This window comes from Mustela nigripes, chromosome 1, assembly GCF_022355385.1.
Source record: "Mustela nigripes isolate SB6536 chromosome 1, MUSNIG.SB6536, whole genome shotgun sequence".
Lineage (NCBI taxonomy): Eukaryota > Metazoa > Chordata > Mammalia > Carnivora > Mustelidae > Mustela > Mustela nigripes.
Window position 1 is genome coordinate 7893248 of NC_081557.1, and position 16075 is coordinate 7909322.

The window sequence follows — 16075 nt, forward strand, 5'->3', positions numbered from 1 at the left end:
TGCTCGCTCTCATTCTCTCTCTGACAAATAAATAAAATAAATAAAAACTTTAAAAAAATAAAATAAGGGGCGCCTGGGTGGCTCAGTGGGTTAAAGCCTCTGCCTTCGGCTCGGGTCATGATCCCAGGGTCCTGGGATCGAGCCCCGCATCGGGCTCTCTGCTCATCAGGGAGCCTGCTTCCTCCTCTCTCTCTCTCTGCCTGCCTCTCTGCCTACTTGTAATCTCTGTCTGTCAAATAAATAAATAAATCTTTAAAAAAATAAAAAAATAAATAAATAAAAATAAAAAAATAAAATAAAATAAAACCATAACCCATTTTTCCCTAAGCCAAGAGCGGCTCTGATAAGACAGATTATGCTTCCTATTTTATAACCAGATGGACAGAAAGGGGAAGGGGGCTTTAACCCAGATCCTACGGCAGGAAACTGGATTAGTAGCAGTAATAGTAGTGATAACACTGACCTAGGTTTTGGTAAGCTCCAGGTATGAGGCACTTCATACCTAATCCTCCCCAAACCATCTATTATCAGACCCACTGCTGATTAGAAAATGGAGGCACAGAGAGGTTAAGTCCAGGGTCAAGGGTCATACAGCCAGTTAAGTGGCTTTAAATATATATATATATGTTTTATTTATTTATTAGAGAGAGACACAGTGAGAGAGGGAACACAAGCAGAGGGAATGGGAGAGGGAAAAACAGGCTTCCCATCAAGTAGGGAGACAGAAGTGGGGCTCAATCCCAGGACCCTGGGATCATGACCTGAAATGCTTAACCAATGAGTCCTCCAGGCGCCCCAGTAAGTGGCTTTTAACAATTACACCATACACTCCCAGAAAGAGCCCTAGATTGGGAATTAAAAGCCCCCTCAGCAGCCAGGGAGAAACTACGTGGCTTAGGAATCTTATTCAGCTTCTCTGAGCCTTGGTTCCCCTCTGCACAAAAGGAGGAAGTCAGCCTAGATGATTTTAATTCTTTTTTTTTTTTTAAGATTTTATTTATTTTTTTGACAGAGAGACACAGCAAGAGAGGGAACACAAGCAGGGGGTGGTGGGAGAGGGAGAAGCAGCCTTCCTGCTGAGCAGGGAGCCGGACCTAGGGCTCGATCCCAGGACCCTGGGACCATAACCGGAGTGGAAGAGAGCCGCTTAACCGACTGAGCCACCCGGGCGCCCCCTAGATGAGTTTTCCAGTTTGTTTCAGCTCTATGATTATTATTATTTTTTTAAAGATTTTATTTATTTGACAGACAGAGATCACAAGTAGGCAGAGAGGCAGGCAGAGAGAGATGAGGAATGAGGAAGCAGGCTCCCTGCTGAGCAGAGAGTCCAATGTGGGGCTTGATCCCAAGACCCTGGGATCATGACCCGAGCTGAAGGCAGTCAGCTCTATGATTCTACACCCGGAGAGAATATCAAATCCTAAGGAAACATCAGTCTAAGATGATGCAATCTTTGTTCATTTACAGATTTCTCTGTCACCTAATCAGGTGCTTTTGTATCAAGACACTCAACACAGCTTCTCCTTTTTTGTAACAAAAAATGAGAAAATGTGGGTCGGAGGACGCACACTCCGGGAAAGTGAATTCCTTCAGACACTCAAGGAGACAACAATTAGGAGTGTTAAACACTTACCCATTTCGATCATATTTCTTGAACACTGGGAAAGCCTCTAGAGGGTCTCCAAGCTGCGGAGGGAAAGAAAAGAGTAGCACAAACGTGTGCGGTGCAGTCGCAGGCTCTCCCTGTGGTGAGACACTGTGCAGAGCCACGCTGCGGGGCCTGGCCCTCCATCCAGGAGCAGCCGCCAGACAGCGCTCGCCTGCCTCGGCTCTGAAAGCACACGCAGGCAGGGTCTAGTAAGGAGGCCCAAGACAGTTTAGTCAGCTTCATTTCACAAGGTAAGGAGAGACTCTGCTAGCCTAACACGAACACTGGCCTGTAGGTCACATGACCCCCAAACCGGAGGGTACATGATCCACCTGCAAACTTCCTTTCTGTGGGGCTAGGACCTCGTGATTCTAGATCAGGAGTTGCCTGCTCTACCAACTGAACCAACCCGGTGCCCCATCTGCCCGCATACTTTCTTTTTCTTTTTTCTTAAACTTTTTTTTTCTTTTTCAGATTTTACTTATTTATTTTCAGAAGGCTGTGCACGTGTGCAGGCTCAGGGGGAGGGGCAGAGGAGGAGAGAATCTCAGACTCCATGCTGAGTGCAGAGCCCAGCACAGGGCTGGGTCTCGAGACCCTGAGATCATGACCTGAGCCAAGATCAAAAGTTGGACACTTCCCTGACTGAGCTGCCCAGACGCCCCTTACCTGCGTACTTCTAAGAAGCCCCTAACTAACCCCACCGTGTCAAAAACCCAAAATGGCATAATCATGTCCCTGAACCACCTCTTTATAAATGTGGACTGTTTACAGGGTGGGCTAAAAAGATAACAAAAAGGCACCTGGGTGGCTCAGTAGGTTAAAGTCTCTGCCTTCGGCTCAGGTCATGATCCCGGGGTTCAGGGATCAAGCCCTGCATCGGGCTCCCGGCTCAGCAGGGAGTCTACTTCTCCCTCTCCTTCTGCCTGCCGTTTCCCCTGCTTATGCTCTCTGTCAAATAATAAAATCTTTAAAAAATAATAAAAGAGAGAAACAAAAATGGAATAGGATATGGAATGGGAGCAGGAAGAATGGCCAGAGCCTCTTCAGTCCTGTTTGAAAGCCAAGCCTGCTCTCAGCGGGGCCGCCTGGGGGAGCCGCTTCACCACTCCTCCCTCCTGGACTCTGGCCCCTGAACCAGGCTGCTGCCCCTGCCCCCGGTGCCAGCACAGTCCTTTGTACTTCAGAGTCAATAAATGTATGAAGGAATGAATGAGAAAACTATACCATATGTTACCAGGGACGTTTCCTCTCCAAAATGCAAAATCCTAACAAAATTTCCTCTGCTCAGCAGGGAGCCTGCTTCCCGCCCCCCCTGCCTGCCTCTCTGCCTTCTTGTGATATCTCGCTCTGTCAAATAAATAAATAAGATCTTTAAAAAAAAATGTTTTTTTTCTCCAGACCCTCTTCCACTGCTATGGAAGGAGATCCACAGAGAGAAGCAGCCACTTCGTTGGGTTTTTTCTTTTTTTAAGTAGGCTGCCCTCCCAGGGTGGGGCCGGAACTCAAGACCCTGAGATGGAGAACCCCACGCTCCATACTCCACCCAGCCACTTCATCTGAATTCCCATTTCCCTGCACACCTAGGCCAATCCTTGGCCCTCCCCCGCAACTCTCAGGCTGGGCTCATTTTCCTCAGTCGGCCAGTAACAAAATTCTGCCACAGGGTGGCGCCAAAAGAAGTCAAATGAAAAACCAAGCTCAAGTTCTAGGAGGAAGGGACTTGGGAAGCAGGGGAGTCACCCTGTTGGCGGCGTCCACTTTGGCACAGACAGCATCCATGGCTGCTCGTTCCTCCAACCGCTTCTGCTTCTTCTCCTTCGCTTTGCTTGACTTCCTCTGCAGCAGGGAAAAGCAAAGTTGGTTGGAAGGGCTGTGGCCAACCAAAGACTCTTCTTTCCCTTTGAGGAACCTTAGAGTCAGGCCCCGAGCCCACAGGCCTGTCCTCAGTGGCAGGAACTGCCAACCCTGGCTGCTGCACACTTGCTGGGATGGGGAAGCCGCACGTGTTTTCTAGTCGTGAGAGCTCGGGAGCGTCACCAGACTTCTCAGCTTCCTTGTCAAAAAGGGCACCGACCCTTGGGAAGCAGGGTCACCGTGAGGACCCAGTGAGAGCACATGACAATGCCCGCAGTAGGGCCTGGCCCCCAGCAGGTGCCTAATAAATATGCACTCATCCACTCGCTCCTAAGGAAGGAACAACTAATTTTAGACACATTCAGGGCAGGTTTCAAGGAGGAGATGCCATCTGAGGTAGCCGCTGACAGCTGTTCCTAAGGACAGGTTTATTCACAGCCTTCTCAGTGTCTTCCAGCTTCAGAAGACAGAGATCCCGTCTGGGGGAGCCCCTCGGGGTGTTGGGTCCCCTTTTTAAGCTGAGACCAGAGCACTCTAGCTTAAGGAGACAGAACTGTTCCCCAGAAGCACTGTTCGGCCAAGAGACCTAAGTGGCAGGCACCCTGCACACCCAGTATCGACAAGGGCAGACAGGGGGCCTCAAGGGGTTCAACTGCGCAAAGAGGCCATGCTGACACATGGTCCGCAAGCCATGGTGCAGGGCACACAGGCAGCGGGGAGTGTGGAGGGGGGGGGAGCAAAGGGAGCATGGGGCTCCAATGGCAAACCACCCTTAACCACATATAGAGCAAATCCTATTTTATGGCTCCCATGGGGGGTCTCTCAGGCCTACACGGATCCTGTCACCCTCCTGTAAAAACCTAGTAACACAGGAGAAAGAGCCCATGCTCTGGAATCTGACAGACCTTACCCAGAGCCTCTTCCTGCTCTGCAGAGTGGTGTTCGGGCCCCAACCAGTCCTCCTCTGTGTCTGCTTCCCTGTCTGCAGGAGGTGCATGAGGCTCATAAAACCTCCCTTGAGGTAGGAGGCTGGTGAGACTTACTCTGGCATCTCACACAACCAAGGAGAGTTCTCTCATTCTCGCTCCCTAGGAAGACCAGGGCAGCACATGCCCCCAGAGTTGCTCACCCCCTGGCCCAAATTCCAAAGGCACCCGAAGGCACTGGCGGGATGGCTTTGCTTTTTGACCCACTTCACTGCCTCTTCTGACTCCACCTCTGTTTCCTGAGCTCATCAGAGAGAGGCTGTACTCCCTCCAAATGCACCTGAGCCCTGACGCTGGCACCGGTTAAGGGGGAACCAATCGAAAAGCCAGATGCTGGAAAAGTTTCTCGGGATAAATTCTACCCTCAGATCTCTGGGAATGACACTGTCTGTTATTTCCAGGGACCAGGAGGCAAGAGTCCAGACACAAAGAACTCACAGGGACTGCTCTTCTAGGTGTCCATTCGTCCTACAGCAGCTACTGTATGCTGCTGAGCCCCGGGCTCCCATCCCCTATGCCCTCAAGCAGGGAGCAGACAGAAGAGCAGGACTGGAGGGGACAGAACCAGGCCTCTTCGACCACACACAGGCTTTAGAGCACCCATCTTTTCCACTGGGGGTTTGAATTTCAAAACAACATCATGAAAGGCGCTCAGCTAGCAGAGTACTTCCGCACACGTCTGCTTCGGTTCTCAGGGCAACAACCAGCACCTCCATTCCCACATGAGAAAACTGAGGCTCAAAGGCACAGTGTTCCCCCAAGAACAAATGGGAGAGGGGGACTTACTCCCAGGGGTTGGGCCCCGGACCTAGTGTTTGTTCCTCCAGCCCCGCTGTCTCCAGTGGGAAGGCCGACATCAATGTCAACAGACCTTTCCTCTCAGTCTCGCCCAGGTGTAGTCCAGACCTCCGCGGCTGTTAGGGCAGCCGCTGGGCAATTCACTTCTCATCACCCTTCCAGTTCGGCGACGGCGGACGCACCCTGCCAGCTCGGTGCTGCCCCGGCCCTACCTCCGCGCCGAGGGAGGGGAACGGAAACCCGAGACAGCCGGCCTCCAGGAAAGAACATGAGCCCTGGCATCACTCCCGCCAGGCCAATGCTCCTCCTGCTGCCCCCGCATGACCTGGGAAAGCAAGTCTGTCTCCGGAAAAATGGGGACACGGATGCTGGCCTCACCGACTCCCTGAAAGGACAGGTCAGAAGTCACCTTAGGGTAGAGGCAAACCCCCTCCTCCACCCTGCGCCCTAGTTCTCTCTCCACACAACACAGAGCTAAGATCAAAGGTGCTGGAAGGCGAGTGTGACTCCCGGGACCCAGAAAGCACTGAAACGTGGGTTCGCTCCACAGCATCTCATTTCTAAGCACAAGCAGTAAGTAATTCCTAAGCACAAGCAGCAGGAGGGCCGCCCCCAGGCCTCCAGGAGATTTATGGGCTCATTCATGCAAGGGAACAGGCCAGCCAGACAATCCTCAGTGTGAGGCTCAGGGCTGCCATGGCCCGAGATGGCAGATGATGAGAGAGACCCCTACGTGCCTAGCTGCCCGCGCACGGTGTATGTGGCAGGCCGTAGCAGCCCAGGGCAGACAGGCAGGGGCTCTCCCTCAAACCTAGCACACACTAGGAAAAGTGGTCTCCTGCTGTTCCAATTAGCTTTGCCCTGCCTCGTGTAGGTAAAGCTATCCTGCAGGGACACAGGAAAATTCTCCTAATTAAAATGGGAAATAAGCACAGTGAACAGTAAAGCTCATTGTGGTTAAGTGTCTTTCCCAAGGGAGCTCTATATAATAAAAAGAGTGTGGGATTTTTGAGTCAAGAGACTTGGATTTGATTCTCAGCTCCTCCACTTAGAAGCTGTGTGACTTTGGGCAAGTTACTTAATCTCTTTTCAGCAAGTCACTTAGTTTCTCTGGATCTCCATCTCCTTATCAGTAAAAGGGGCTAACAATGCCTTTACCTCACAGGACTGTTATGAAGACAAAATGATACAATGTACTAGATATAAAAAATAAGGATTTCTGGTTAGGAGGATCCACTAACATCACATACTCTGCTAATGCTTTAATAAACAGGTGTTATTTTAGCCTCTACAGTAACAAGCTATGTGTGCCCACTTCTTTGATGAGAGAACTGAGGCACAGAGAGGTCAGAGAACTTTTCAGGGTCACAGAGCCAGTGAACAGAATTCTCAGAGAGGTCTCTCCATGCCACCTTCTCCCTCCACTCACACCACACAGTAACACTCCACGAGCCAGAGGTCACACCGGCTTCATTAGCCAATGCACACCCACTCAGTGCTCAGCAAACAGCAGGTACTAAGTCCATACCTGTCGAATGGCTCAGCGAACATTCAAATCCAGGTCCGAATCCTAACATCCAAGCTTCTTCCACGACATCAACTGCACGTGTGCAGCATGCATTCTAAAGTGTGACGCAGGTGTTTTCACCTGCAGCTGGCCCCCCCCCCCCCCCCCGCGAGCTCTCTCGAAGCAGTATCTCCACATGCAGTCAGGACTGCCAGGTCTCACAGAGACACTCAAAACCAAAACACGCACAGATGGGGACAGAAGGCACCTTTCAGACAAGAGATTTGGCATCTCTTAGATTTCAGTGTCAAGCCTTCACCCCGCAAAGTATCCAGGATCCAGAAAAAACAAAAAAAAACAAAACAAAAAAACCCTCCTTTTTTGGGAAGGGAGCCAGAGATCTACATTCCAATTCCTAAAAGACAACATGTCTGTGGCAGCAAGGGTGAAGGAACTTTGAAGAGAAGGGTGATCCAGCTGAGGCTACTCTCTCTTAGCCTGAGGTCGGCTGTCTAGTAGAGCAGGGCCCTCCCCGTCGATGGCGCCTGCCACAAACACCGACCTTCCTGACACAGAGGTGGGGAGTCTGCTGCCCCCACCCAGGAGGAAGGTGGATAATGACAGGGTTCCAGCACTGTTCCAGGGAGGAAGATTCAAGTCCCTCTTTTTTTGTAGTGAGTTTTACGCCAGAAGAGACTAGGCAGGGGCCGTTCTGAGAAACACATCTGTGGAGTATGAGGAACAGGAGGAAAGGAAGCAAGGGTCGCAGCATCGCTGAGTCTTGCTCTTTCAACTCAACCAACAAAGGAAGTGCTGAACCAGAATGGCATGTTCTGCTTCTTGTCTGCTGCCCCGTCTGCAGTGGCTTTGCTGGGTAGACACCGAGTGATCCCAGGGACACAGATTTTTACCTCATTTCAACAAGAGCTGGGCTTTGGGACCTTTCACCAAAACCTGGGTTAAATACACCTTGATTTTCTACACATGAAGTACACTGTACCCCAAATTCCTTGCTGAAACAAGACGACATGGATTACCTAAAGTGCTTGGACATGGATCGGAACTACCATTTTGGCCTAACAAGTTGACTTGTTCAATTATCACTGGAGAGAAAATCTAGGTTAACAACAGTAGGGACAAAGTAACGGGTTAAAAATAGCACAGATCTATTTTAGATAACTCCAATCAAGGTTGAGAATACAAGCAGAAACAACAGCCACAATTTCACGCATCCACTATCTCATTTAATCCTCTCCTCTCTGAGGAGGGCGGGTATCATCATCCACTTTACATAGAGGAGGAAATTCAAATTCAGAAAGGCCACGTCACAGGCCCAGTATCACGCTGCTAGCCAGGAAGATGGGGCTGGAACCGAGGCATCTCTGGGTCCCAAGTCAGGACTCCTTAAAGGTGGTAAAAATTCCAGGTAAAAACTATAAAGTACCAGGGACTACCGGTTCCCTTCGCAGGAGAGTGACTGATACTACTCTAACTGGAACTTAGGAAGGTGAGTTCGCAGAAGTATTTGAACAATTTCTGCCCAGCCCTCTATCGGCACATGCCAGAGAAGGGCGCACCTCCAGGCTGCCACACACAGAACAGGTGGTCGCTATTCTTCTGGGTCTGGAGCCATCAGTGCCCCTCCCCACTCCCCATCAATTCCCTCCCTGCTCACCTTCTGCACAGCTTCCCCCTGCAAAGCCACCTGCAGCACTTAAGAGTACTAACGACCCAAGTAATAATCAAGGCCGAGAGAGCAGGCCTCGGTTGGAGGGGAAGAGGGCGTTTCAGGAGCAGGAGGATCCTGGTGGAGAGGTTTGCAAAGGGTGTAGGGGACCCCGCTTCACCGAGTATCCGGGTAGCGGGAAGCAACAGCCAGTGGCTGAGGGCTGGGGAGGCCCGAGGCAGGGTCTGGTCCCTGCTCACTGTCTGTGTGACCTTGGCTGGGTGCCTCTTCTCTGGGCCTCAGTTCCCTGCAAGCCAGGGGGCGGCCTAGGAGGTGGGAAGACGCGAAGCCGGTGACAGCCAAGTGATGGGTGACCCCTGGGGGCGAGGGGTACCCCAGGGTCAGCCCCGGGGGTTAGGGGGTGGTCAAGAAGATAACAGGTCAGTCAGAAAGGTTGGGGGGGCGCGACGCGAGGGACGGGGGACACCCAAGGGGGTGGGGCCCGGAGAAGGGGGCTCCCCAAGGGATCCCCGGGCTGCGCCGAGTGTGGGGATGCTAAGAATGTGGGAGTCGGGTCATGTGGGGGTTGGGGGTCACGTGAGGCCGGAGGGGGTCGGGGTCACGTGAGAGGGGGTTCAAGGAACAATGGGGGCTCAGGGGGACGAACGGAACGGGGAGCGCTGCCGGCCCTCGCGTCTCCTCTCCCTGCCTCACTCACCCCCATGGCGGCAGCGGCGGCGGCGGCCCTCAGCTCCTCCTTCCCACACTTGCCGGTAGGGAGGCGGCAACGGCAGCGACGGCTGCGGCGGCGACACCAGAGCGGCGGCGGGCCCCGCACCGCGCATGCGCCTCGCGGGCTCTCCTGCGCGCCCTGGCGGGCACCGCGCCGGCGCAGAGCGGGGGAGGGCGCGAGCGGGGGAAGCGCGCAGGTGGAGAGCCGGGGAGGCGGGCCGAGGGTCTCGCACCCGAAAGAGGCGGGAGGCGCGGAGCAGCGTCGCGCTAGGAATGACGTAGTGCCCGGGCCCGCCCCCTCGTCTCCCGGCTGTGTCTGTAGCTATGGCAACGGCCGCGCCTGGCCGGTGGAAGCGCGCGGGCTGGCGGCTGGGTGAGTGGCAGCGCTAACCCCTGCGCTCCTCCCCTCCGCGGCGGGCCGGCCGCCAGCGAAGCTGCCACCCTCGCACAGGACCAAACGCGTCCTGATCTCGGACGCCCCAGCCCCTCCTGCAAACCCTCGGGCACCGGGGGAGCTCTTTGGAAACGTTCCCACCCTCTAGATCTTGAACTCTTGAAATTCCTTTTCTAACTGGAGTCCCGTTATTCATTCATCCGTCTTCTATTCATTCACCCTCCGTCCGTTGGCTCTGAGTCTCTGCGAACATTTACCAGCGTCTACGCTGTGTTAACCCCGGGGGCCACAGAGAGGAGCAGTCCAAAACTTCACTGTTTAGAGAGGAAACGGGCGTGTAACAACTATTTAATGGAGAGGGGTTGGTGCTGTGGCAATGAGACCTCAGGCGTGCAGTTCTTCCCAGCAGGCCAGTGTGGCTCCTTGCATCCCAGTCCCACGGGGAGCTGTGTGCGCTCTACACACCCCTGCGCCCTACCCCAGGATCGATCTCCAGGGTTGGAGCCAGTCTCCTGAGAGCTCCCCGGGTTAAGGTCATACTTGGGAAAGTGAGACAACCGCGGCCCAAGACTTAAGCTTCACAGACTTTGTCTGGCTCTGCTCCTGAGCCCATCTTCAGTGCCCAGCGCAGTGGTGGCCCCCAAACGGGTACTCAAGCAATATTTATCGGGTGCTCACCGTGGGCTAGGCACTGACCCTGCAGCGAAGAAAACAACCATAGCAAACAGAAAAGGTACTGCCTCACAGACCTTGTAGGCTAAAAGGAGGAGGCAGATAATAAACTAAATAAACAGGTAAAATATGTGATAAGGTAGATGATATCGGTCCTATGGAGGAAAATAAAGCAGGGAAAGGGGATAAGAAAGGTCAGGATTTAGTGCTTTTTTTTTTTTTTAAGATTTTATTTATTTGACAGAGATCACAAGTAGGCTGAGGCAGGCAGAGAGAGAAGCAGTCTCTCGGCCGAGCAGAGAGCAGGATGCCAGGCTTGATTCCAGGACCCTGGGATCATGACCTGAGCTGAAGTCCCAGGCTTTAACCCACTGAGCCTCCCAGGCGCCCCAGGATTTAGTGCTTTAACTAGGATACTGGAGAAGGCAAACATGAGGTAACATTTGTATCAAGATCTAGAGGAGGGAGGGGAGCAAGTCATGGATACCCGAGGGCATTCCAGGCTGGGGGGTACAGCCAGTGCAAAACCCCCAAGCAGGAATATGATTGGAATGTTTGAGGAACTGCAAGAAGTTAAGTACTGTGTGGCCAGAGCAGAGCGAGCCAGTGGGAAGTAAGTAGGAGGTAAAATCTGACAGGTAGAGAGAGGATCATTTATAGCACTTGTACATTTTTTTTTTTAAGATTTTTTTTTTTTTTTTATTAATTTGACAGAGAGAAACCACAAGTAGACGGAGAGGCAGGCAGAGAGAGAGAGAGAGAGAAGCAGGCTCCCTGCTGAGCAGAGAGCCCGATGTGGGACTCGATCCCAGGACTCTGAGATCATGACCTGAGCTGAAGGCAGCGGCTTAACCCACTGAGCCACCCAGGCGCCCAGCACTTGTACATTTTGTTTTGTTTTTTAAGTAAGCTCTGCCTGCCCCCCACCAACACACATGGGGCTTGAACTCACAACTCTGAGATCAAGAGTCACATGCTGTACGATTGAGCCAGCCAGGTGCCCTAGGGCTTAGAGGTTTTGAAAGACTTTGGGATTAGAATGGGCTGGGACACCACTGGAGGGTCTGAGTGGAGGGGCCGTGGAGTGGCTTTTGTGCTCATGGGACCAGCTGGCTGCTGAGTTGGGAAGAGAGTGTAAGGGGAGGGTCACAGGAGGACCTATGCAGAGGCCACTGGTCCTGTCAAGGCAAGAGCAATGAAGCTTGTAGCAGGTGGACAGCAGTGGACATGGGAGAGGCAGTCAGGGCCTGGTGTGTATTGAAGGCAGCCGAAAGCTGGACTAGATCCCAGGACCCTGGGATCAACACCTGAGCCAAAGGCAGATGCTTCACCGACTGAACCACTCACACACCCCTTTTGAGTTTTTTAGCTTGTGCGATGGGAAGGGTGGAGAGATCTCAACAGACACAGGCAAATTTGGAAGGAGCAAGATGAGGGCGGGGCTGGGGAAGATCAGGAACTGCGTTTGGACCACGTCACGTTTGAGATGTCAGGCTTGAGATGTCTTTTTTTTTTTTTAAGATTTTCTTTCTTTATTTGACAGAGAGAGAGAGAGAGAGACAGAGATCACAAGCAGGCAGAGAGGCAGACAGAGGCAGAAAAAGAAGCAGGCTCCGTGCTGAGCAGAGAGCCCGACATGGGGCTGGATTTCAGGAAGATCAGGACCTGAGCCGAAGGCAGGGGCTTAACCCACTGAGCCATCCAGGCGCCCCTAGAGATGTCTTTTGTTCATTCTCATAGAGACTTGGAGTGATCAGGTCCAGACAGGAGACACACATTTTCGCGCAGCCAGCGTGTGATGGTAGTTCAAGCTGGACGAGACTATGAAGAAATGTAGGTAGACTGGAATGAATGAATCTTTTAGTTTGAACCCTGTTCCTTGGTGAGAAAATCTGCTTGCCTGGAGTGCCTGGCTGACTCTCCAAAAAGCACGTGACTCTTGATCTCGGGGTCATGAGTTCCAGCCCTACCTTGGATGTAGAGATTACTAAAAATAAAAGTAGAAAGAAAGATGAAAGAGAGAAAGACAGGGCCTGGGTGGCTCAGTGGGTTAAGCCTCTGCATGGGGCGCTCTGCTCGGCAGGGATCCTGCTTCCTCCCCACCTCTCTCTCTGCCTGCCTCTCTGTCTACTTGTGATCTGTCTCTGTCAAATAAATAAAATCTTTAAAAAGAGAGAGAGAGAAAGTGAGAAGGAAGGAAGGAAAGAGGAAGGGGGGGGGGGGGGGGGAGGCCTGCTTGCCGCCACGCTGGGGACCAGAAGAGGGAGCTAAGGGAGGGAGGAGGGTGGAAAAGGTGCGAACAGGGGACCTGTGAACTTGCCCTTGAAGGAGGAGGCAAGGAGATTCCAGGGGAGGGAACAGTATTTGCAGAGCCAGGGAAGCATGAAGGAGTGGGCCAGGGTGTTTACAGAGGGAGGAGGGGCAAGGTGGGAATCAGGTTCAACCCCCACTCCAGAGCTGTCCCCACCCTGTTTCGACTTCCCTTGTCTCCTAACCCAGACTTCCCTGGTCGCCTTACCCACTTTTGTTTAGGGGAACAGATCCCTGCCATCATGACTGCCTCGTGCCCTGTCTCTTCTCTCCTTCCTCTTGAGTCCACCCTCCTCCAGGCTCCTGGAATTTGCTGGACACCTGACAAAGCCTGGGAGGTGAGCCCAGCAGTCCCCTGGGGAGGTGACATCACCTGCGCCCCTGAGAGGCCTGAGAAAGTCCAATGCCCTATCCCTGCCCTCCATCAGTATCCTTCCCTGCTGGTTGTGGGCTTTTCTCTCCTTGGGGCTTCCCTGGTCTCCTGTGGTGGAGGACTGAGCCTTCTTTGGGGTCAGATCAGCCTGGGTTTAAAATCTCTCTCTCTCTCGGAGAGAGAGAGGTTTGTGTAGAAGGTTTGTGACTTTAGGCAAAGTACTTCAAGAATCAGAGACTCGGTTGTCTTATTTCTAGAGTGAGACTACCCACAGCAATCATTTTCCTCCCGGTCTCCTCTTCCAGGCAGGTTGGGAGAATTTCAGGAGATTAAATGTGATGGGATGCGGGAAGGCACCAGGCATGGCCTGAGGCGGCGAAGGAATTCCCTCCCGAGGTACAAAAGTTCATCTCCCCACCCATTCCACCCCTTCCTGCCTCCCCTCCCTGACAAACCTCTGCCCCTTTAGACCAGGATGTCTACACTGCCTCATAAACCACTCCCGGGGAACAACTCCCCCACCCCCCACCCCCCACCCCTGCCCCGCCCCCTCTCACATCCCTGGGTACAGGGCCACTGTCTGCTCCTCTCTCCCAGGCCCGGTACCCCTCCCTCCTGCTTCCTAGACCCTTCTTCCTCCAGCTCCTCCCAGGACAGCCCCTCGCCCAAACACTGTTTTGCCTCCCCTTACTTACCAGCCCTGAACTGCTCCCCACTAGTATTTCATTCGTTTACCCACCAAGGAGGCATGGAGGCTGCTTGTCTTCTGTTCTGGGGAACAGGCCAGGGAGACGATACCAAAGCACAACTGGGGTGAGGCCGACTTTATATCTATATCGTGCCATCAACAAGCAGAGTCCCAGGATTTCCCAAAAAGAATCTGAATGTGCCCCCACCCTCCCCTTCCCACCCCCTGGGGAGCTGAGCCTCCTCCTCCCGGCCTCCTCCGTTCAGGGTCCCTTCCTTCCCTCAACCTTTCCCTCCTGAAGCCCCTTCAGATGCTTCCCGCAGTTTGCCAGTGAACACGCGTCTGTCCTTATCTTTCCCGACCTCCTTGGAGGATCTGACCTATTCCTCACTCCTTCCAAACACCGTTCTTTCCTTGGTCTTTGTGATACCCTGCAGGCTCCTGTTTCTAAAATGCACATCTGATCAGGCCAGTGATGCATTCTGAGGTCCCAGCCTCTGTTAGGATTTCAGAGCCGCGGGGGGGGGGGGGGGGTGCCTGCGTGCTTGGCCCCTGCACACCTGCCCAGGGGTCCCCCTCTCCTTGCAAAGACTCGCCTGGGTGTTCCCTTCACCAGAAACCCTCTTTGGTCCTCACCCCTAGGGTCCCAGCCTGGACACCGGAACCCTTTTCTCACTCTCACTGACATAGCCTGGGCCCGCTTTCTTGGGGGTCTCCCCATGGCTGTTCTTCTTCTCACAGCACCGAGGCCCCTCGCTGCCACCAGCTCCCCCATAAGACCGTGGGCTTCCTGTAACTGGGGGCTGTGCCTCCCTCTTCCACCACCGTCGTGGTTGCCAACACCATTCGGGGAATAAACCTCAACTCACTCTCTGAGATACAGATTTCCCCGGGTGTCCTGTGTTTTTTGTTTTCTCCTCTCCCCCTGGGTGTCCCATAGTTTTGTGCACTAAATTTGGCAACACTAACTAACTGCCGCACCCCTGGGGCCCAGCTCAGCGTCTGACATGGCTTTCGTGCTCAGTAAATGTTAGCTGAAGGAATCATGGTGGCAGTGACGGTGGGGGGCACAGGTGTTGTGGGACACAAAGGACAGGCAGCAGGCTCCCTAGAGGTGATACCTGAGTCCTGGCAGATGGCGCCAGTAGGTCATGGCCTCAGCCAGCTCCTCCACAGAAGTGCCTCCTATAATGGGCTTGATTAGTGCCCCAGAAGATATTTTTTTTAAAGATTTTACTTACTAGAGAGAGAGAGAGAGGAGACACGAGAAGGGGGAGGGGCAGAGGGAGAAGCAGGCTCCCCACTGAGCAGGGAGCCCAATGAGGGGCTCTGTCCCAGGACCCTAGGATCATGACCTGAGCCACAGGTGGACGCTCAACGACTGAGCCACCCAAGCACCCAAAGGGCAGGTACCTTGTATGAGAAAAGAGAGAGATTGAGGTCTGAGACACACTCAGGGAACGTGGCCCTATGAGGACAGACAGGCAGAGACTGTAGGGATGCAGCTAGCAGCCGAGGAACTTTGAGAGGATTTCCAGGAGCCTTCATGGGACAGATGCTCCCTGAGAGGCTCTAAAAGGAATCAACCCTCTCAACACCTTGTCTTTGGACTTCTGGCCTCCAGAGCTGTGAGAAGTTGACTTGCTATTGTTCTAAGCCACCCAGTATGGGGTACTTTGTTAGGACAGTCCTGGGAAACTAATATGCTCTTTGGGCTCCATCTTTCCTAAGCTCCCTCTGTCAGATTTTTCATGACTCTGGCCCCCAGAATCCTCTACGGGACCAGAGCTCTTGTCCAGCACATAGCAGTCGGCTAGCAAAATGGCCCCAGTGACTCTTACCTCCTGGCCTTTGTGCCCTTACCTTACCCAATTCCCTTCTACATTAACTCTGGGCTGACTTCTGTAATAATAAAATACTGTAGAAGTGATGGGTGGGGTTTCCAAGATCTCTAAGATGAGATCAAACTTCTGCCTGAGGCTCTGGGATTGGTCCCTTGGGGGCAGAGGCTGGGGTGGGGAGTAGGAGGAGAGAGGGAAGATGGGGTGGGAAGCCAGAAGCACAAGCAGCACCATGGAGAAGTCCCTATGGGGGAGAACTGAGGTTTTGCGCCAACAGCTGACCCCAACTTGCTAACCAAGTGAGTGAGCACACTGGAAGAGGTTGGTCCCACACCAGCCAAGAGTTCAGATGACTGAAGCCCCAGCCAACATCTTGATGGCAAACCCACGGGAGACCCCAAGGCAGAATTGCCCAACTTCACTGCTGAGATTCTGACCCACAGAAGTGGCCATCTTCATGTTCACATGGCATTCTCCCTATATGGCTTTCTGCGTCCAGATGTCCCCTCCTTACAAGGACATCAGTCATATTGAACCAAGACTCACCCTAATGACCACAGTTTAATTTGGTTGCCTCTATAAAGACCCTATCTCCAAATAGGG

The 16075-nt window shown here is 53.1% G+C and overlaps 1 protein-coding gene and 1 long non-coding RNA gene across 3 annotated transcripts in view; one reads left to right on the forward strand and one right to left on the reverse strand.

Annotated features, from left to right (window-relative positions):
* NAA40 (N-alpha-acetyltransferase 40, NatD catalytic subunit) overlaps positions 1-9319 on the reverse strand; it is a 16065-nt gene extending 6746 nt beyond the window's left edge. Inside the window, exons 1-3 of one of the 2 annotated variants that reach the window (XM_059403047.1) lie at positions 9181-9319; positions 3392-3487; positions 1634-1686 (exon numbers count right to left, since the gene is read on the reverse strand). In XM_059403047.1, the coding sequence (XP_059259030.1) occupies positions 1634-1686; positions 3392-3487; positions 9181-9186 (155 nt within the window). In that variant the 5' untranslated portion in view covers positions 9187-9319. The remainder of the gene's footprint in view (positions 1-1633; positions 1687-3391; positions 3488-9180) is intronic. The other variant, XM_059403057.1, reaches the window with a different exon arrangement.
* A 3418-nt stretch (positions 9320-12737) lies between these two features.
* LOC132006118 (uncharacterized) lies at positions 12738-14490 on the forward strand. Its single transcript, XR_009400992.1, has 3 exons — positions 12738-12908; positions 13249-13339; positions 14274-14490. It is a non-coding gene; the product is annotated as an uncharacterized LOC132006118 (long non-coding RNA).
* The last annotated feature ends 1585 nt before the right edge of the window (positions 14491-16075 follow it).